General features: G+C 38.2%; 1 protein-coding gene across 2 annotated transcripts; it reads right to left on the minus strand.

Moving 5' to 3' along the window:
- Nucleotides 1–84: 84 nt before the first annotated feature.
- On the minus strand, nucleotides 85–16573 carry TTPA (alpha tocopherol transfer protein). Of its 2 annotated transcripts, XM_002197267.6 has the most exons (5): nucleotides 16295–16565; nucleotides 8835–8988; nucleotides 7433–7626; nucleotides 4193–4303; nucleotides 85–2539 (listed from the first exon to the last, which is right to left on the minus strand). In XM_002197267.6, exons 1-5 carry the CDS (start codon nucleotides 16487–16489, stop codon nucleotides 2360–2362), a joined length of 834 nt encoding a protein of 277 aa, XP_002197303.3. In that variant the 5' UTR covers nucleotides 16490–16565; the 3' UTR covers nucleotides 85–2359. The 2 variants fall into 2 exon arrangements, with proteins under 2 accessions (XP_002197303.3, XP_030122119.2); XM_030266259.4 differs by lacking the exon at nucleotides 4193–4303 and having other exon boundaries at nucleotides 16295–16573.
- Between the last annotated feature and the right edge of the window lie 4655 nt (nucleotides 16574–21228).

The following is a 21228-nucleotide window of genomic DNA, read 5'->3' on the forward strand; positions in this document are numbered from 1 at the left end:
CCGCAGCGCGGCCCGCTGGGAAATGCAGTCCCGGCCCGCCGCCACCGCCTGCCCTGCGATCGTACCCGTGACAGACGAGGCTGGTTCAACCAGAAAGCGTTTATTAATTAAAACATATGTTAATACAGTTTAAAAAGAGGGGAAAATTAAAAATTGTGCATTATATCGCGCTTACAGTCAGTTATATTTGTACCTTTTAACAGGAACTTTATTCTTTTTAGAGGCACTCCCGATGTTGATAAAGAATAATGCACTTAGGGATCTTTGTTTTGTTGGCTGCTGCTGAAAGCTGCAATGTGACCGCACATCATACCAATATCTTCACTATTCATTATGTCAATGTTCCAATTATACTGTGTTCTTACTATTAGCAGCAATGGCAATTAAGAGTCCCCACCTTCTATATAATATGTAAACATTAAAAAATAATTAACAGTCCAGGAAAAAATAACTGCACTCAGTGCTCTAACTGCTCAGTTATGCAAACCTGCTACGACTTAATAACAGGATCAGGGTATTTTTGAAGACATTTAGGACTTTATATTCATAGAGCTGGTGAAGTCAAAATAAAGATTAAAAAGCCCCAGCTAAATACTGCTACATAAACCAGTAGCAATCAAAGATTGGTTTCATAGGAAGAGTTTAAATTTTCTTGTTCACTGAAACATGGTTCGTTCCTTTGTGCAGTTTACATTCACAGATTAAAATCGAAGGACTGTAATATTAAGACAATAGCTTCGGTTCTCCAGCTGGTAAATTACTTGGAACATGAGTTACACAACTGAAAAATTGCCAGATACCTGACTACTTTGTCTAATTTCTTATAAAGAACAATTCCCAATTCATCGAACTCCTCTATTTAAGGAGCTTTTGTATCACAAAACAGTGTATCACAAAATATTACCACAAAATCTGAGAAAAAGAAATATATATGAAATACATTTTCATATAATCATATATCTGAATAAGGTTTATTTAAATTTAGGCCCCATATCAAAAATATTTGGAAAGAGGAAAAATTAAAAAGGCACTTCAGGAAATTTGGAAGGAAAAAAAGAGGTTGTTGTCAGTTTTGAAAGAATTTCTGGCATTGATCTTTCCACAGCAGAAGAAACTACAACCACTCCAAGGGGTCTTTCATAGATGCTCCTCTTGCTAATAAGGAATAGTTTCCAATGACTCTTGCAATAATGCCATACTAATCATAATCTAAAGTAAGGCATTTTTAATATAATAGGATAGTTTCATTTCTGTTCCCTATGCTTATATACCTTTCCAATGTCCTAAAAATTACAAAAGAACTGAAGTTATAATTTCTAGCTACCTGAGATAAAAGCATTTTTAATATATATATTTGTAGGAAAATTTATATGCAATGCTTAAAATACATATTGCTTGTGCAAAAACAAAACAGAGTTAAGATCAGTTACTGTACTGAAAATAAAATGATGATACCAAGAATCTCCTATGGTGAGGTCCAACGTGACCTCAGAGCACCCTTAAAACATGCGACAGCTATTTCTAAAGTACAGGTCCACAAAGATAACATACTTTTACCCCCAGAAACAAAGAGATAATAAAAACAACTGAAAACTTTTGACCTCTGTAGTCCTCTACACTAGGGATTAAAGGATCATAATCTGAGTTACTTATAGTTGTCCATAGACAGTATCACTTTGAAGAAAGTAAATAAGAATTTTCAAGGTTGTTATGACTCTTTTACCAGTTCCTCCCCCTGATTCACACTGTTCTTTGAAGAATACATATGTGGTGTTTTTCTATAAAACTTGAAGATTACTATGTTAATTAGGATAAAAAGGGAAGCTGCACAAGCAGCACAACAAGTAACACAAATGTCTCACTATTGCTGACTAATTTTCAATTTGATACAAGCTAACAAAGCAGCATTTTTCCCTGAGAACCAATCTAAAATGCAGCCTCTTCACCCCTTGTAAATTAGCCCTGTAGTCTTATTTCTGCAACTACCCTATTCACAGTCTATTCTTTGTTTTATATTGTCTTGACAAGCCAAGATACAAGAGCTAAGTGTAATGTTCTGGACTACGTTATTACAGATGAGTTGTCTCCAAAGACCTAACAGCAGCAGTATCAATCTGTTATCCAATGCACTCTTCAGCTATCTAGCATACAAGTTACTCAATTAGAAACAGTGCAACAAACATGCAAAATTCATTAATCTCTTCAAACTGATAGACTCCAGTTAGTATAACAGTGCAGCCAATAGAACATTCAGTGAGTGCCCTGCAAAGACATACTGGTTTCATTCACAATGGAAATTTTCATATTAAACTTATTTCCAATTCCAGTGCTCAAGAATTGATAAAATACTGCATTAAGGTTATTCCTCAGCAGCCAGAGAAATGCTCTGAAGATAATCTGAAGATGCCATTATGAAGTCAGTCCATTCCTTGGCCAGTTCTTCAATGGAGACTTCCTCTCCCCCATATTCCTGTGGGAGAATGCTGACGGGGAAGTGTTCGGTCAGACTCTGCAAGTAGTTATTTCCATGCATGTACACCTAAACCAAAATAGTAAAAGCATTTACTTGGGTATGAATGCTAGACAATTGAGTGAGAACAGGCAGCAAAGCATCTCAGTGCAACAACTAAACCCACCAGCTTGGTTTAAGTGAGTGTATTTGTCCATAATGAATTCCTTAAAAGGAGGAACTACCTTTGTGAGTTTTCCCTATGTACTCAAACTCTGTCCTCTGAATCTGAAGGCTGGTGAAGGATGGACTACAACCTGAGAACTGCATTTTATGTAGCTGTGAGCACAGGAGCCAAAACTAACTGCACACTTGATCCAGACTGGTTTAGCAGACAGGTTTAGCTGATGAGAGTACACATCCAAACTGCTAAACTGAGCTAAATAATGAGAATACTGGTGGTTTGTTTTGCTGTGATATCTTGTACTTGCCCTTCAGCCATTTCCAAGAAAAAAGCCCTGTCTGGTTCTTGGCCATTACTATCTGGTCCTGCCACATGAATTTAAAAACAAGATGATGTATTATGTATGTAGGTTCAGACAGGTGACAAGGAAGATACTCAACAGAATCTATATATTAGTCCTTATCTTTCAGTTCCAACTGGAATTGGATTCTGGACTGCTTCTCCACTTTAATCCTTGCAATACTGTAGGTTTGGTTCTTCTCCTCATCTGGCTCATGGCCTTTACTATCTGGTCCTGCCACATATATTTAAAAACAAGATTATGTAACATCATGTATGTAGGTTCAGACACGTGATAAGGAAGATACTCAACAGAATCTATATATTAGTCCTTATCTTTCAGTTCCAACTGGAATTGGATTCTGGACTACTTCTCCACTTTAATCCTTGCAATACTGTAGGTTTGGTTCTTCTCCTCTTGCTTTATTGTAGCTATTTTGAAGCCTTGTTCATTACTTCCAGTCTGATACTTTTCTAGGATTTACTGTCCTGGCATGCAGTGGCTATTGCAAATGCCCAAGATCCATGTGCTGAGAAAAGGAGGCTTCAGAATGGGAACATCAATAGGCAGGGCTGCTTATTTTGTACCTTACTCCTGCTGTTACCATTTCACTTTTGTGCCAGCTGGAAACTCCAATATTTTTCCTATGCTGCAATAAACCATAGTCCTTGGCATGTTTTGCATCCAAATACAAATCTATTTGCAGATCTATAACTGCAAAACTATTTAAAGCAGCTAAGGAGCTATTTGGAAAAAAAAATGTAGAAATTAAGTCTGACCAATTTTTGATGCATAAATGCCTCTGGAGTTCTGTCAGAGCTAAACAGTTGTCTTCTACTAATTCTGCACAACTTGGACCATAAAAATTGCTCAGTGATCATTTTTCTCTATCATTTATAGGCAGAGTACTGTGAAATCCAGGACCTATTTCTTTCTATTTCTGCAGAAGAATTATTATGTTACCTCAAATGAATTATTTAACCTCTTTGTGTTGCTGTTTTTTCTCTTCTAGTTCAGAGTAGTGATAACAGCACGACTTGCAACTCTCATGTTAATAACTGCAAATTATTTACTGTTAGATTCTGGAGGTCTGTATGGCACTAACAAACAAAAATGATTTATGCTCTTTAGTACTCAGGAGTAACAGAGCCTAAGGAAAGTGCTGCAAACTGTCATATGAGGGTTTTGTGGCAGAAAAAAAATATTTGTGTGCACTCACCCGTTGCTTTATTTTTTCAGTGAGAAAAGGCTTAATTAGAGCAAAGACTGGGTGGAAGAATAAAGGCTCATTAATGAAGTGGATACCTCGAACTTTCAGTGGAAAGGAATCCTGTCAGCATACATGGAAAACAGAATAAGAAAAAGAAAACATTATAGAAACACCTCTTTTACTAAGCACAGGCCTGTAAAAACTGTCTAGTCCATAGGTTAGAGTATTTCTTCTGACCTTGCCAATTCCTGCATTTTCTAGCAGTGTAAATTAAGAACAACATTTAGAAAAATCCTATCTTGTTCCTCCCATTAGAGGGAAAAATCTCACCATTTTTTCACCTCAGTAGGAGGTGAGATTAAATATTAAAAACAAACAGAAAAACAAAAAAGAAAACTATCACCAAATTGCACATAAATATTGTACACAAACTTTGTGCTCAGCCTTTCTTTTAAAGTATACAATTTTTCACAAGATTCTGCTACTAATTTACAAAATGCTATCTAGCTATGTGCTTTTATTGACAACTTACAGCCTGAAGTATAATACAAAAATATATATAAACTACTGAAAATACTAACTTTAAGTTAAATAAGTTATATTTATAATTTAGAGATAAGCCTTGAAATTACTAGGAATTTGGCCAACACAGAAGTTCAGCTTTACAACAAGATTACTGTTTTAATTAAATTTTTTAAATATCTGCTATACAGCCTTTATAATATAAAACAGCTTGGATTCTACTTGAATTCATTTAAAAGTTCCAGATCTTTGAAATTTAAAAGAAAATATGGCAGTGCTCAAAACAAGCTTTGTGCAATGAGGAAAGTACAGCTTCCCTTCATAACCCATCTGATACTACCTCTGACACGTTTTCTGCTTATAAAAATGGTACTTCTCACAAACATATCTCCTCACTAGTTCAATAGTTCTAAGGAAGAAAAACCCAAAGCTAACATATTTCTTTAGTGCCACTCCTAGATTTTAATGTATGATAAAAACCTTAAAATTATCAGCTTGTATGTTCACTTAATGTTATTATGGATTACCATATACTTAAAGTCTACTACCATGATTTTCACAAAACAATTTTCTGCCTGGGATAACAGATTTTTCAAGATACTGTCAGTTATTATTTGTACTATGCTTTCCATTCCTTAGTACAAACTTCTTTTCTATTAACTTCTGTTTCTTGATACCGGATAATAATTTGTAAGACACATTTCTTGAGTAAAATACAGGGTTAAAACAAAGGTTTCTTAACTTTTATTTTTAAGTATATTCTGGAGTGTATTAAGCATGTCCTGGGGTGCATCAGGCACAGCATCTCCAGCCGTGCAAAGGAGGGTATTGTCTTGCTCTGCTCTGCACTGGGGTGGCCTCGCCTTGAATACTATGTGCAGTTTTGGGCACTATAATACAAAACAGGCATTAAGCTATTAGTGAGCCTCAAATGAGGGCCAGGAAGATGGTGAAGAGTCTGGAGGGGAAGTTGTGTGAGGAATGGCTGAGGTCACTTAATCTGTTCAGCCTGGAGAAGAGGAGACTGAGGGGAGACCTCATTGCACTCTGAAGTTTCCCTGTGAGGGGGAGAGGAGGGGAAGATTTCTTCACTCTCTTAACCAGAGACAGGACCTAAGGGAATGGCCTGAAGTTGTGTCGGAGGAGGCTTATATTGGATATGAGGAAAAAGTTCTTAACCCGGAGGGTGGTTGAGCACTGGAACAGGCTCCCCAGGGAAGTGGCCACAGCTCCAAGTCTGACAAGAGTTCAAGAAGTGTTTGGACAATGCTCTCAGTCACATGGTGTGTCTTTTGGGGCATCCTGTATAGGGCCAGGAGTTGGTGTTGATGATTCTGATGAGTCTCTTCCAACTTAACATGTTCTATGACTATATGATATCGAACAACACTAATATAATCTCTGGATAAAATTTAAAAATCCAATTAAAAGCAAAGAAAGGAGTCAGGGGATATAAAATAATTTAAATTCTTTTTCTTCTTAGAACACTGAAAACACATAATTTTTAATTTTCCTTTTCCATAGCTAGAATAAACATTTAGAAATTTGAAAAACATTGAAAAAATCAGAAATAGGTCAAGATGGAAACATCATAGTCAAAGAATTTCCTGCTTTGAAATAATGGATTGAAACTTTTAGATGTACTTGCAAATCCTATTCTGCTTCCTTTCTGCTCTATTTCAAGCAATATGTTTACTACCTCAGAAATCAACTGGAACACTCTCACTAGTCCTGTTTCATGAGATCTGGCCCCAGACTGCATAACACCAGGAGTTCTTATTCTAGATGTGCAAAGTTGGAAATATCTAATGGTTTCAATAAAGTTTTACGGTAGCTATCAGAAAGGAAGAACATCTGAAGTTCTGATGATATTAATTCAATGACTAAGCTTTGATTGAATCTCTGATTTGAACCTTACCAAATCAGAGCAAGAGATTATCTCCCTGGCTCATTTCCACATCACAGGCTAAGAGTTTTATTATTACTGACTTTCAACACAACTTCTGAAGGAAAATAAGATTATAGGACTACACTGCAGCTTGCCTGTCAATTCTCTGTCCCCTTTTTTCTTTAATATTTTTTCCTCTCAAACCCAGTGGCAAAGCTCAACTGAATTTGGCAGAAATGAACAAGCCTTAAAGACAGTAAAGTTCTGAGAAGTTCTGTGAAAAAACAGGAGGTGAGCTAACAGTAATTTGCACAAAACAATGCTCATGTTGTGGGGAAGAAAGCAAGCAGAACAATAATGTTATACATTCTTTTGTTAGCAGATAGAAGATCACATAAGCATCATCCATACTGGTAACAACCTAGAGGTGTCTTGCTCTTAATTGCTCACAGTGCATGCTACTTTTCATACACTCTGAGACAGGAATAAATGCTTTAAATATTGAAATAATGCACAAAAGAATGGAAGAGATTAAACAGGATAACAAACAGAGGTCCTTTCAAATATGGGCTTCAACTGCTTCTCCAGACATGAAATTCTTGTCTTGCAACAGATTGGTGAAGTTTTTATAAAATAGCATAAGTTAGAGAGCACTTACTGGTATAGAATAATAAAATTTAGGTAAAATCAAGCCCAGCTTGTAATTGGTTTAGGATTTTGTTCTTCTTAGTCACATAGTCTGAGAATGCCTACAGAAGGAAAATTTACTATAGCTTGGAAGAGAAGAAAAATTGGAAGTCATAACAATGAAGCTGCATAAAGCATAATGTCATACTTACTGTGAGAACAGCAGCAATTTTCTTGGCCACTGCTGGACTGATTTGAAAAGCATGAGAAAACCTCCACCCTTGAAGGTCAAAGATGGCCTTGACTCCATTTCGCTGAGTCTCGGTCTCCTTTACAATGAGTTCAGATGTGATGAGGCTTACACGAAACACATCATATACTGTAAATAAACTGGGATCCCATTGTCCTGAGAAGATAGATTACCCTGCATCACCACGAGAAAACCCATACACCTGCATTTTTTCTTCCTACAACTTCTAATGTGCTTCTCAGGAGCAAGAATTAATCAGCAAGAACAAAGTTCCTGAAATAAACCATTTTGCCAGTGCATAAGTTAATTTGTGTACTTGCTCTCTCATTCATCTTTGATGCTCTTTTAGTATGTGGTACCACATAATGTAGCATATTCTACCATAGACCCAGTACAAGGTATGATTCAGTAACAATCATGCTAGCAGAAACTGCACATCATCAATACAATCAATTAACATAGTTGTTTTTCAGCACCAGAATTCTGGTACAATTCAGTGAATCTCACTTTTGTTTTTTTTTCTGAGGCCTGATCGAAAAATTGCATGAGATGAGCCTTAACCCTACATGAAAGCTTTAGAAGGCACAACTGCCTACTAGACCAGATGATAATAAGACAATTCTTTGAAAGTTGGCAAATATAAAGCCTCTGTCCAAAACAAGCATGAAGAGATATGGTGTTCATTTAACTATGTACTTTTTGAAAATATTTTTGGGAGGTGCATCAAGCATTTTCCAAGTGTTGTTAGCTAGGGCTCTTTGGCTACAAGTAAACAGCAAAAACCTGGTGAACTGCTCATCCAAGCCTAAATTGAACTTTGATACATGACAAAGTGTACGCCTTTGTTTGTGTTCTCCCTGCTCTGCACTGCATCTGCATCGGTACCACAGCCTTAGCCCACGGCTTTGACATTTACACAAAGTCAAATGATTTTTGGGACACTCAGAGCCAAAAAAAGCCACATAATCTTACAAGCTTTAACCTTCAAGATTCTTTTGATGCAACAAGAATTTCACTATAAAGAAAATCAGGTTCTTTGTAAGGGATTGTACAGCCTTAGCCATACCAATACATAAGTAAAATTATTTCATTGTTACAGCTCAGTAAATTCACCTTTATATTACTGTAAATGCATTTCTAGCAAGGAACATAAAAATATTACCTTTCTAGTTAAGATATTCTGATATGATCTAGTTTTATCAACTCCTGCAGTTGTAACTATAAAATATTTTTGGTATGCTGCTGAAATGGTGATAATTAAAAAATAAACAAATCACAAAACAAAACAAAGCAAACAAACAAAATCCAAAAACTTCAGTGTCAGAATCAGGTGTGAAATTGTTCCAAGCAATTTTGTCACTCACCAATTCTGTATATTAGAACTTTGCTTCCATGTGGGTCTCTTGACCTTAGGACTCCGTGATAGCCAGCTTGCAAAAGACCAAGAACAGAAGATGGTTGTAAATCTGCACTTATTTCTGGGCATTCAATTCTCCATTTCTGATAGTTCTTCAATAACTGGAAAAAAGTTAATGTGGATGTCAGGTAAGCTTCTGCTATTATAGGAAAAACACAGTTAAAAATATGCTTTCCAAATGTGGTCACAGTCAGGTTTATTTCATTAAATTAGCTATAATTTAATTGTATATTTAAATCAAATTACTCCTAGAAACATAAGGTTGCAATGCTGGATCAAGTAAGTGAGTAAATTGCCATGATGAATTTAGAACCCAGTCAAATTATTAATGGACTGTAGTTGTCATTCTGTGTCAGAAAACTGGATGTACAATAAGCCTGTAGTTTCTGTGTAAAATGCATCTAAACCTCATTTTTTCTGCTCAGGTTACCTTTAGGATTGTCCATTTTGCTACTGCATCAGACTCATTCAGGATTTTTTTCAATAGAGACATGCAAAATTTTATGGAGGAACATTCTCCTTCACTCACTCACTCCCTTCCTCCTTATTTTTTACACAGACATCAATAATTCTAGTTTACTATTTGAAACAGACACACTCATCAGCATACCCAAAAACTTTTTTGAGGTCGCTTCTACGCCTCTGAAATGAGAGAATATAACACAGTAGTGGGTCTATTACACATTTGACAATTTCCCTCCCATTGAGTGGAAATAATGAGAACCTGTTTGGCTAAAGACCCTGTCTGTTGTCAGGGACTTGGCCAGCCTGGTTCCCAAGGCTGGGAGGCAGCACCATAACCAGTATTTCTAAGGCACAAGAGGAGCTGTGTGTTGAAAGGCCATGGACTAATGCTAAGGAAGAGACAATCAAAGGTGCTCCTTTGTGAGGTACCACCTGTGTTGAGGAATTACAGGCAGCACTGTGAAAGGTCATCTTAGATATGGATTGTGAAAAATTAAATTGATGATACAGTAATTCTAACTTCCAAGTCTAATTACTGTTTCTCCTTTAATATTAACTAAGTGGTTGTGGGAAAAATGAACAATGCCCTGCAACTAAAATTTATTTAAGACATTGTGCATAAGTAGGAAGTTATGCAAGACTGTCTTCTAAAATGCTTCCTCTCTGCTCATCAATTAAAATTTGCCTGTGCTGCATCACCCCTACTAACTTCTCCATCACCAAGTCTGGAAAGTAGAGAAAGAGCTGTTACAAGTAATTCACAATTTGTATTAATTTCTTCAATGGCTATGACTTAGAGGTCTAACCCAAGACCTTCAAAGTAGCTAAGAGAATCAGAATTTTTCAGTACCTTTTTTCACAACAAACCAAAACATAGCTTTAAATCTTAAAGGGGTATGTGCAGACTAGCTTTTAAAATTGTTGCTATATTTCATCAAGCAGAGAAACCCAATATGATCCTCACCACAGTTTTACAAATTAAGTGTGTTCACTGTACTGAAATCATCAACCGAAAGTCTTTTATTTCCTATAATTTGTACTTACAGAAATTCTTTTTTGCCTTTATCAATTACTCCATATTTCACAACAGAAATACTAAAGTTAAAAGAGCTTTCAGGTCCAGCTAATAGAATATAACCTTAAAAAATTACAAATTTCTCGTATCTATGTAAGTATAATTTTCTTCAGTATTTTCACTGGAAAAATGATCAGAAGTAAATGATCAGCAAAATTGAATTAATCCCTACAGATTCTTAGAGGGAGACCTAAAACTCACCATCCTGTAGATCACAGCATGTTCTGTCACATAATTTGTCTTCTCTCTATACTCCTCCCTCTATTTTCAAGCTTCTTGTATAATTTTACATAAAATATACTTTTTCTTCAGCATAATGCTTTTCTGCTCAGCTTAAGGTCTTGAATGATTTTGAAGGTCTCTCAAATGAATTGCCATGAGGAAACTCTTTACAAAACATTATTGTTTATCAGCAAAATTTACATAAAAATATATGGTACACTGATCAGAAATTAGCTATATTTTTAAAGGAAATACAGCTTATAAATATGTATTTAGATCCAAAAAACAATAAAAAAATTATATCCCATGCTAGAATCCTACTTGATTTGGCAGTGAAAAAAAAGTGAACCAAAGCCTCATCCTAAACCATCACCACAGAAAGAAATGTTTAACCATTAGGAGAATTTTATTAGAAGTCTCTTGGCTGCATTCAACCACTTTTAGCCTAGGTTAAATTTAAAACTAACAAACAAACAAGGCAAAGGAAGAAGGAAGGAAGTAAGGAAAGTAAGCTAATTTATGGAACAGAAGTTCACTATAATCGCAAAATAGGCCTGTTGAGGTACTCTGATTATCTCACTCTGTCACTACTTGACTATCTACAAAGGGCACTGTTTGAGCAATCCCAACTGCTTTGTGCCAGACAGAAATAACAACATGCTTTATCCTTGGTCTTTCCAAAGCAGACTCTGAAATAGGAGCAAAATACAAAACCACTCTGAAAACAACTATGCAAACATCTGTCGCTTTGTCATTTGTCACTTCTAAAATCTGTGGTACCACAACATCATGAAGATGTATATTTTAAACACCTATTTGAAGAACTCCCTGCCAAAACTAAGATGAGAATAAAAATGACACATAAATTCAATACCCTAAATAATCCTGTCTAGTCAATACAGTCAGTTTCTCGTTTTCATGATAATTACATTTTCCAAGTTGGAAACAAGGATTTAAGTTCTTGGACTTTGGAAGAAAGACAGTGGTGTTTTCAGATTGTGATGCACTCAGGATCCTTACCGAAGGCATACTTAACCTACTTGCACACCCATTAAAGAGTAAATATATGGTTGGGATACTTCTGACACTTACCATGACACAAGAAAGTGGTGCATCTTTCAGACACGTAACTTGGCTAAGTCTAAAACATACTCCCCTTGGCAAGAAAATCATGAAGTGCTGAAGAGTTCTCAGATTTTGCAAACCTAATCTAATTACCTAAAATGATTTAGATCTGAAGTAAAGGTCAGCATTAGAGAATCTTTCACAAAATCTACAGCTAGTTTTGGCAGATATTCTGTAAATTTTTATTTTAATAAGCAACTCCTTTCTTACAGCTGGACATAGTCAAGTCTCACGTGGCCACTTAAAACAATAATCCTTAAACATGTAAAGGAATTCAAACACTAGCAGTGGTTTAGAGGTTTTCTAGTTTTACACTGTTTAAGCACAGAAATTCATATCAATTTTTTTTCAAGTATGATTCTTTTTTAGAAGGGAAAATATAAATGCGGTGCATAACAATCAGTTTGGATAGAGATGAAACAAGCTAATCTCTGGAAAACCAGACAGATTCATTACCCAGTATAAAAAATGGCTCATGCACTTAACAACACAAGAAAAACCTCTCAATGTATAACCATCTGTGTTTACAAACAGAATAACCTACATAGCATCTGCTCAGCATCTGAAAATAGATGCAAGATAACTTGATAAGAGGGGGGAAAGCTGGATGAAAAACTCTGGTGTCTGTCGTTCAGCATTAATTGAGATGTTTCCCCCCCCCCCCCATGTCTGTTGGAGATAGTTCCAGATTTCTGAACTGGAAGTTACCAATTAAACCAAGATTCATATCCCACAAACCAAAGTGAACTTCGTACTTTACTTAGAAACAAAAGAACTAGAAAACAGTGTGCTTGTTAGAGAAGCTAATGCATCTGTATATGTAAATTAATGATATTTTTCTTGATTAATAACTATTTATTAACATGGATGATAGGCAGAATTAGGCCTCTATTGTGTCAGAAGTTGTATAAATGCACATAATGCTTTGGAAAAAATGTTTTCTACTGGCATTCTTTGCAGGAGAAATCACAGCCCAAATTTCAGAATATAAACCTTTACACATATGTATTTTATACTTCTTTTTATATATGCATGTACAAATGTACCCAGAATTTAAACATACAATATACACAGACAAAGAATTTAAGATATTTTATAGAGACACCGAACTTTCCTAATTCCTCATGCATTACCTCCTTGTCACTGGAAAAAGACTGGCAGGTGCTGGCTTAGCACAAAGGGAAGCCTGGCTGACTTACTTGTGTTTCCTCAAGAGTCAGCTCAGAGAGCTAATAAGGGCTCTTCCATCCTTTTCAAGGAATTCCTTGGGATTGATGGAAAAATAGCAGACAAGTAACCGATTTCAACTGAGCATTTATGTTTGAATGCTGTGAAGATCCTCAGAGACAAAGTCTGAGACTCAGCAGTGTGTTTGACACTACAGAAAACAACACTTCTTGTACAGCATAATCATCCTAAGTGACTTCCTTGCAGCAGAATGCACTAGGAAATCCTCATACCTCCATAAATCGAATGCAAAACCAAAGTCTGGCTATATACTTTGGTATCAACCAGAACTCTTAAAAGGATCCTAGATATTTAGAGAGTTTTCAGTGCCACAAAAATTATGTTTACATATGTATGTTATCAAAATCCTTTGCATAGTGTTTCAATGCCAAACATTTTTCTTCTGTTCCCCAGAGGATAATCCATGTCAGGTACAAAAAGAGAGCATTCCAAGGTCACTGAAAGTCAGTCCTATACAAGAATTATAGGATGTAATGCATCATAAAGCCAGAAGAAACATTTATGTCCAAAAAGAGATGCTAATTCTCCAGATATCTCATAGTGAATCCAAGTGACAGTGGTTTTGGTGATAACGGTGAAGTCAAACATACACACATAGCTGGCACATTCAAAAAGGGACAGACACTGATCTCTGTGGTGACCAGTGACAAAACATGAGGGACTGGCTTGAAGTTATGTCAAGGGGAGTTTAGGCTGAATATTAGAAAAAGGTTCTTCACCCAGAGGGGGGCTGGGCACTGGAACAGGCTCCCCAGGGAAGTGGTCACAGCTCCAAGTCTGACAGAGTTTAAGAGGCATTTGGACAACACTCTCGGGCACATGGTGTGATTCTTAGGACATCTGTACAGGGCCAGGAGCTGGACTCCAATGATCCCTATGGGTCCCTTCAAACTCAATATATTCTGTGAGAATAGTCTGTTACCGAGCTTGACTGAATAATCACCGTCTTCAAGAAATTAAGACAGTTTTATCTCTTCTTTGAGTCCTTCAATTCCGGATACTTGTTTCAGTGCTAGATTTTCTTCTAGCATGAGAGATATCAATATATCATTAGTTAAAAGCAAGTCTGGAATTGCCATTGGAAAAACGGAAAAAATTGCTGTTATGAGTCACCATAAGGGATTTAGAAATGGAATGTTTTGACACAATATACCTGATTATTCTTTTCTGAAGCATTTCCAAATGTTGATCAGATAAATCTGTGTCAATTATTAACCAGAAATGAATCAATAAAAAGGTCTGGTCAGGTGCCAGACTCTTGATTCATAGTTAAGGCTAAATATAAGCCCATACTTATACTGGACATACTGGACAACCTTTGCTTATATGCATTGACAGGGCCATTAACTTTGATTATCCCTTAGCTGCTCTACAAATACTATGCAGTAGTACATGGAAGCCCAGTGGGCAAAGAGAATCTTAATGGTCTGAACTCCAGAACAAGAGGCAACATCAAATCAGGACAAGATGGAAGAGCCACTTTCTGGACTGATGGCAGAACAGCTCTGTCTAGGATGAAATACTAACATAACTTCTGCATGAAGTCACACTTGGGTTATATCAACATACAACTTAGGACCACAAGAGATTTTTGCATAATAATTCTTTTTGGCCTTGATACACCAATTGCAATAAATACATCCCTGTGGAGGAAAAAAAAGGGAAGAAAAAAAAATAAATGCTTCTGTTATTCTTCTCATACTGTAAGAGAAGTCTTCTAGAAAATGGTGTCAGCTGGTATGTAGAAGATTAAATGCAAGTGGGTACAGCACTTGGAGAAATGAAATTCTAGACAGAAACATTAAACACAGGTTAGTTTTGAACATTTGAATCTCTTAATTCAAATGAAGGTTTGAAATTCAGAAACTTAACAGCCTGTGGAGACACAGAAAATCTAAAGAGGCTTTAAAAAGACAGCTTTTTCAAAGGAGGTCCCTGATGCCTAGGGCTGATTCTCAAGAGAAGAGAAGCATAGGAAAATTGCTACTTCATAGACTCCTATCTCTATACCTAGTCTAGATTTCATGCACCCAAAGATTAGCCCTACCAACCTAACACACCTCACAATCCCATCAAAGTGCAAAACCATATGGGCCAAATTCAGAAGTGCCACCTCCCTGTCTATAGGATTACCAGTAACAACCAATTGCAATGGAATTAGGAGTGGATATTTAGGAGTTTATATGTCCTCATTAAGCCCTTTAAGCATTTTGGAACCAAGGAACACAGGAAAATAAAATGGCTTTTGTTTGGAAAGAAAAAAAAGGCATGGTCCTACAATGGTTAGTTGCACAGCTTTGATAATCTCATGAACAATCTCAAGTAAAAGTAATATACATAAAACCCAAAGGCATCGCCATGACTCGTTGGTTCTTTTGTTGAGGAGGAAAGGTTTAAAGCTACGATGCAAATGTCATGAGTCAAATTAATAGAACAAAAATACAATTTTTAAAGCTATCTATGATTAAGGATCTAATTCAATTTATCGATTTCTTTTTTTTAGCTACCTTGATCCTGCAATACATCCATATGCAAACAATAATCTCTTATGGTGAGTAAATGTGGAAAATCCACAGTCCAGAGAAGTCAGAAACTAATAGGTGAAGAAACTAATAGGTGAAGTCTGTTGGGCAACGCTGTGTCAACAACATAAAATTCCACGGAAACACAGCTTTCAGTTGGCACATGTAAATCAATGCTTTTGCCCTGGGAGGATTTGGAAATACTTTCTGTTCCAAAGGTTTAACGGCTGTCAATCTTTCATTAAAAAAACAAACAAACTGATAACAATCTGTGCCTTCGGATATTAAAAATACGTGTGCTCTGTGGCAAAAAGGCATACAAATAGCTGGGAAAGTACCACGACTTATCAAAGCCTGCAAGGAGTGCTGTAAAAGACTGAACTCCAAGCAAGAAGAAGTTTTTACTCATAATTATAGGACCATAGTGAAACTACTACGGCTCCTAGTAACCTGAGCCTGATAAACCTGACAAGGGTGTCCTTTGAAGGATACTATTACGTAATCGGAGCTGTGACCTTACCGCACTTACTGTATAGGCGAGTGACTGTAGGGCGCTTAGCACAGTCTTTATGTTACCACATCGATACCGCGCCGAGCCGGCCGCGACACCGCGACACCCGGGAACTCCCCGCCCGGCCTCGCCCGACCCGGGACCCACCCCACAGCCCGTCCCCACAGCCCGTCCCCACAGCCCGAGCCCGGCTGCGCTCCCCGGGCACCGGGATCCGCCGCCGCCGCCCCGCTCCTCACCCTCCAGGCCAGGTCCAGGTGGAAGTCTCGGGCGCGCAGGAAGCGCAGCAGGAAGGCATCGGAGAGGGGCTGCGGCCAGCGCTGGCCGGGCTCTGCCTCCGCCCGCCGCCGCAGCTCGGACACGGCGCCGCGCACCCGCGGAGAGTGGTCGGGCAGGGCATTGAGCTGCCCCGCGCCCGGCGGAGCCTGCGACATCCCCGCGGCTCGGCCGAGCTCGGCCCCGCCGCCGGCCCCGTCCCATTGAGCGGGAGCCCGGCCGGGCTGCCCCCGCCCCCGCGGGGCTTAACCCCTGAGCGCCCTGCCGGGCCCCGGGCGGGACTGCCGCCTCCCCTGCCCCGCCTCTCTTCGGCTTGGCTTCTTCACTTTTTCGGACCTGACTGGGTTTTAGAATTTTGCGCTTTAAGCCCATCTCCTGTTTTCCTTTTCCAGCCCCAAAAGTGAGCTGTACCTGCTCCCTCTGGATGGCGAGGGGCGGCCACCCCGGGTACCACCGAGCTGTACCCCCCCACCCCCTCGCCGCTGGTACCCGCGGAGCCCACCGCAGGAGGGTCGTCCCGGACCCCTGGGACGTGCTAAGGGTGGTGGCCGCCCCTTTTGACGAAAATAATCCATCTTTAGATACTAAATCGCAAGACGCTGCAACCTCATTTCAGCTGGGAAATGAAGCGCAAAGCGGGGATCCCTGCTGGAGCAAAACTGCCTTGCAGCACCTCATCCTTAACGTGGTTATGCAGTAATGAAAATATATTCACTCTGCTGGGACAAAGGCAGGGGTGGTGAAGTTATTCAACCTTAGTCCAACTTTTCTGCCCAACAGTGAGTTTAATTATGAAAGGTAGAGTTCATTGCTGTTATTAGTATTTTTAGTATAACCTTTTCCTTGTATTAGGTTTCCTTTGAGATCTCTCTGGCCTACTTAGGCTAAAAGCATTGTTTCATTTAATATACAATTATTAAGGCATGCTTAGGCCTTATAAAGTTTATAAAACTTTGTTCCATATTACTTTCCCCTTTTCTGGCTTTCTATAGTTAATACATACTTTTTGATCAGCATTTTGGTAATATCTAACCATGTCTCAGACTCTTATACACTACTGCAATGTCTATAGGTATCCCCCTCAGCTTTCCAAATGTGAAAAAATATCTGCCTAGCCAAAAGCAGATAGGTAAAGAGTGGGAGGAAGGGGTTTTTTTGAAAAAAAAAAAAAAAATTTAAAAAGGCAGAAACTCAAGGGAATACAAGCTTGCAGGGGAAAAGTATTGAAGGAGAGCATAAAAACTGAGAAACGAGTGTGCAGTTGAGTATTTAGTTGTGGACATCTGGGCAAAGAGGTGTGAGGAAGTGTGGACTTACCCTGTGATTTTAAACACCACTTCATAATTTTTGAGTACTTCCTTTTGCCATCTCAGAATTCTTCCCAACAGTGCTTCATCTGTGAAAACAAAAAGGGCAAGAGAATACAGATAATTTTCATTAGACTGGTCAGCTGTGCAACTCATAGCTTCTAACTAGCTTTTCTACAAAATTCATATTGTGATTTATATTGTGATATGGTTGCTTCATATATGAACAAAGGTAGTTATACAAGCAGTTTCAGTCATTTCCCTCAGCACTGAGTTTACAAATATCTGTAAATTTGAGGTTTTTGTTAAAAAGTCTGCAAAGGAGTCTGTATTTTTAAGACTAATGAGAACTCCTTCCTCTGACAAATGAAGAGGTGATATCATCAAGGCTTCCTTCAGAGGCACCAGCATGTTGCATACTTGACTCTTCACCAGAGCAATTAGGATCTGTTGCAAGATGAAGCTTGTAAGTAAAGTTTTTGTTTTGTTTAATTACATCTAGAAAAGAGCTCAAGTGTCTGAAAGCTCTGTCTAAATAAATTATGCCTGTTTGAAAACTTTGCTTTGTTTGTGTCCTTGGACCAGGATGATTACTCTTAGAAAAAAAGACTTGAAAATGCGACAGCAGCTCTTTTGGCATATTCCTGTGACAAACAGATTTTTAACAGATAGCTGGAATTTGCAGTCCTTCAAGAGAATATTTACATCTGGGTAAAACCCAGGCAATACTTCAACAGGTCTGTGACAAGTGCTCAGGAGGTGGGGAGGCAACTATCTTAGATTGACTGTAACAAAGACATGCATTTGTGCTTCTTCCTTTTACAAGATTCTATAAAAACTGTAAAAGGTTTTTGAATTTCAAACCTGCAGTAGTAGTGGCATGTTTTTCTGTGAATGATATGGATAAATAGAAAGACCTTGTCTTTCATGCACATGCACTTAAGTTAACATTAATACACAAGTTTCATTAGGATCAAGGTTAAGAGTTTAACTTGCATAAATGGTGAACATTTAATTTCAGACACTGATGTTTGCGGGAGGTTAACATCTCTATAAATTAAATTCTAGTTAACTTGCTTAAATTTGTGCAGAGAACAAGGAACATCATGGAATGTTTAATTTTCAGGTCTTTGATTTTTTTACTAAGAATTCACATATTTAAAACATGCAAATGCAGACTTGTAAGTCTGGAAATCAAGATAAATATTGCGAGAGTTGACTTATGGTGTCAAACAGCTTGCTCCTTCCTCTTGCCTATCTAGTCAAAGAAGTGCACACCAGCTGAAACAAAGTAACCCTACACTCCTAATAGAATACAAGTATTAATTATTCAAGATTTTCACATATTCCAGGGTGAGCAGGCATTTGGTATGAATTACAATAATATTTATTTACTAGAGAGACATGACATGCCATGCACATGAAAAAAAAAATTATCTATCACTGGTATTTTTTATGTACAGGTAAAAAAAATCCAAAATCTCTCCAAACCAAAGTCCTGTACAAGCAAACACCTGTACAAGTGCGAACTTCCAGTGAAATCCAGAGCAGAGAGTCATATCACTTCAAGCTTGTCATAGGGATGTGTTCATGTAAAGTACTTTGGAACTGGAATATTATTGTTAAATCTTTCAAGCTAAGCAAAATTGAATTGAGAGCTCAAGACTGTATCTGACGGGTGACCATTTTGTACAGCAAAAAGGAGTGTAAATCATTGTCAGCCCTCTCTGAATCCATTCTGTAAGCATACTTCAGCACAGCAGTGCTGAAGATATCAGCCTTTCACTGAAACCCTAAAGTGTAGCATGTCTGCTTACAGTGTATACTTTCTGAATTTCTGTCTGAATTTCTCCATGGCCCATCCTTCTGTTGTCAGTCTACTCAGTGGTGCTGATAGCATTGTTTGAAACTATGTCAAACCTTTTTCTGTTGTACTGGACCAAGAGCTTATACTGTGTAGCGAGGTTGGTTGGTGACTCAGTGACTTAGTAACAGCCTTTGAAAGTCTTACTCTGTAGCGTAATTCAGCAGTCTCACCAGGCAGTTGATGGTAGGTACATGGCAGAGAACTTGTCTTTCATTTTACACCACAGCAGACTATTCGCAAAACCATCTTGGTGTAAAAATAACTTTTTAAAAAATATGTAATATAAGCACAGCCCAAGCTTCTACTTACATTAAACCTACTGTGCTCTGTAAGACATTGCAATCCTCAGTGGGTGATGAGATAATGAAAAACATTCAAGGCTAGGAACTGGCAGGGTCACTCAAGGACTGATTGAGTTACGAAGTCTTTGATCCTGCTGTCTTGCTGAAGCAAGAGTATGAATCATCTGCACCAAACTGCATGCAGAAGTGATGCTTATTCACTGCCAGGTTTATGGACATCCCCTCAAAGTCTGAGCATGTTCTGCAAGTAATAAGGACTCGGTAGACCCAGCCCTGTCACATGGCTGTGAGAATGTGCATCGCAATATATATAAGGGGAGCAAAGACTTGTGTAGGTTCCTTAACTCTCATCTCTTCCTCCTACTCTGCTATCATAATTTTCCTTTCATATACTGAATTAAAAATGGGTCTATGCTGCCTTCAGTTTGTATTGTTTTAACACATAGAAAACTTAAGGATGAGTCATCAACAACTTAATTTTAACTTTTAATTTAACACCAGCTTTCTGTTTCCATCTGAAGGCAAATGATCTCCACTGAATTTTCTAATGTACTTTTATTATCATGTAAAAGCACTGTCCATTGCCTTGATGGCATAAAGCTTCACAGGCTTGGGCATCAATATTTTATTTACAGAAGAGCCCAAGTGTGAAAAGTCATGTTAGAAACTTAGCCTGTGGATAGATTTCCATTCTTCTTAAAATGGTACCCATCCTCTTTGCTGATCATCAGGGATGATGATGAGGTAAATCTGGGGGATTAGAAATACTATCCAGCATGAAAAAAAATTGAATTATAATATGTCTGTGGCTGGTGGAATGTCCTAGAGTCAATCTAGACTGTAAAGCTTTCTGCAGAGTAAGCGCCAACATCAGCTCTTCAGCATGGCTGCTGTCACTGGGACATGCCAAAATTTCTTCCCCTTTGCAAGACAGCAAAGTTGTGGAGGTCCAGAGAACAACTATTTTTAAATAAAGTCTGTTGATATAATTTCAGAGGAAATGTGTTGTTTTCAAGAGTGTTTTCCCAGAAGCTGTGTTGAGAAGCGACTGTCCATTGTTGGCTCTTGCAAGTTAGCAAGTGACAGGTTTTAGATTATGAAATCAATGTAGTCTAGTTTCCGGTGGACCAGTGTTTCCAGTTTCTTCACCATCCTTGGCAGATGGTGCAGGCCTACTGCCTTCTCTGTGTGGGTTGCTCCTGGAGTGGAGGAGATCCTCTGCCTGACAGGGACAGTGATCCCTGTGCTGGCTGTGACCGACACATGGGCTGATCCGTGAGCCTGTGTGGACAGGAGAGAGGTGAGGGCAGCAGAACTCGTGCTGCAGATCACCTTTCTCCAAGCATTATACTTTGTAAGGACTTAATATCTTTGTGCCTTCGCCTTTCTGTTTGCAGTCAACATTAACTCTTGGGTTCAAA

Source organism: Taeniopygia guttata, chromosome 2 (assembly GCF_048771995.1).
Source record: "Taeniopygia guttata chromosome 2, bTaeGut7.mat, whole genome shotgun sequence".
Lineage (NCBI taxonomy): Eukaryota > Metazoa > Chordata > Aves > Passeriformes > Estrildidae > Taeniopygia > Taeniopygia guttata.

What these genes read in the sequence shown, in the direction of transcription:
- TTPA (XM_002197267.6), bottom strand. Translation starts at nt 16,489, where the DNA reads ATGTCGCAGGCTCCGCCGGGCGCGGGGCAGCTCAATGCCCTGCCCGAC. An exon ending in AGTTCTAATATACAGAATTG is followed by an intron (nt 7,627 to 8,834) that starts GTGAGTGACAAA and finishes CTATCTTCTCAG; the next exon opens with GACAATGGGATCCCAGTTTA. An exon ending in CTGAAAAAATAAAGCAACGG is followed by an intron (nt 2,540 to 4,192) that starts GTGAGTGCACAC and finishes ATTTTGGTTTAG; the next exon opens with GTGTACATGCATGGAAATAA.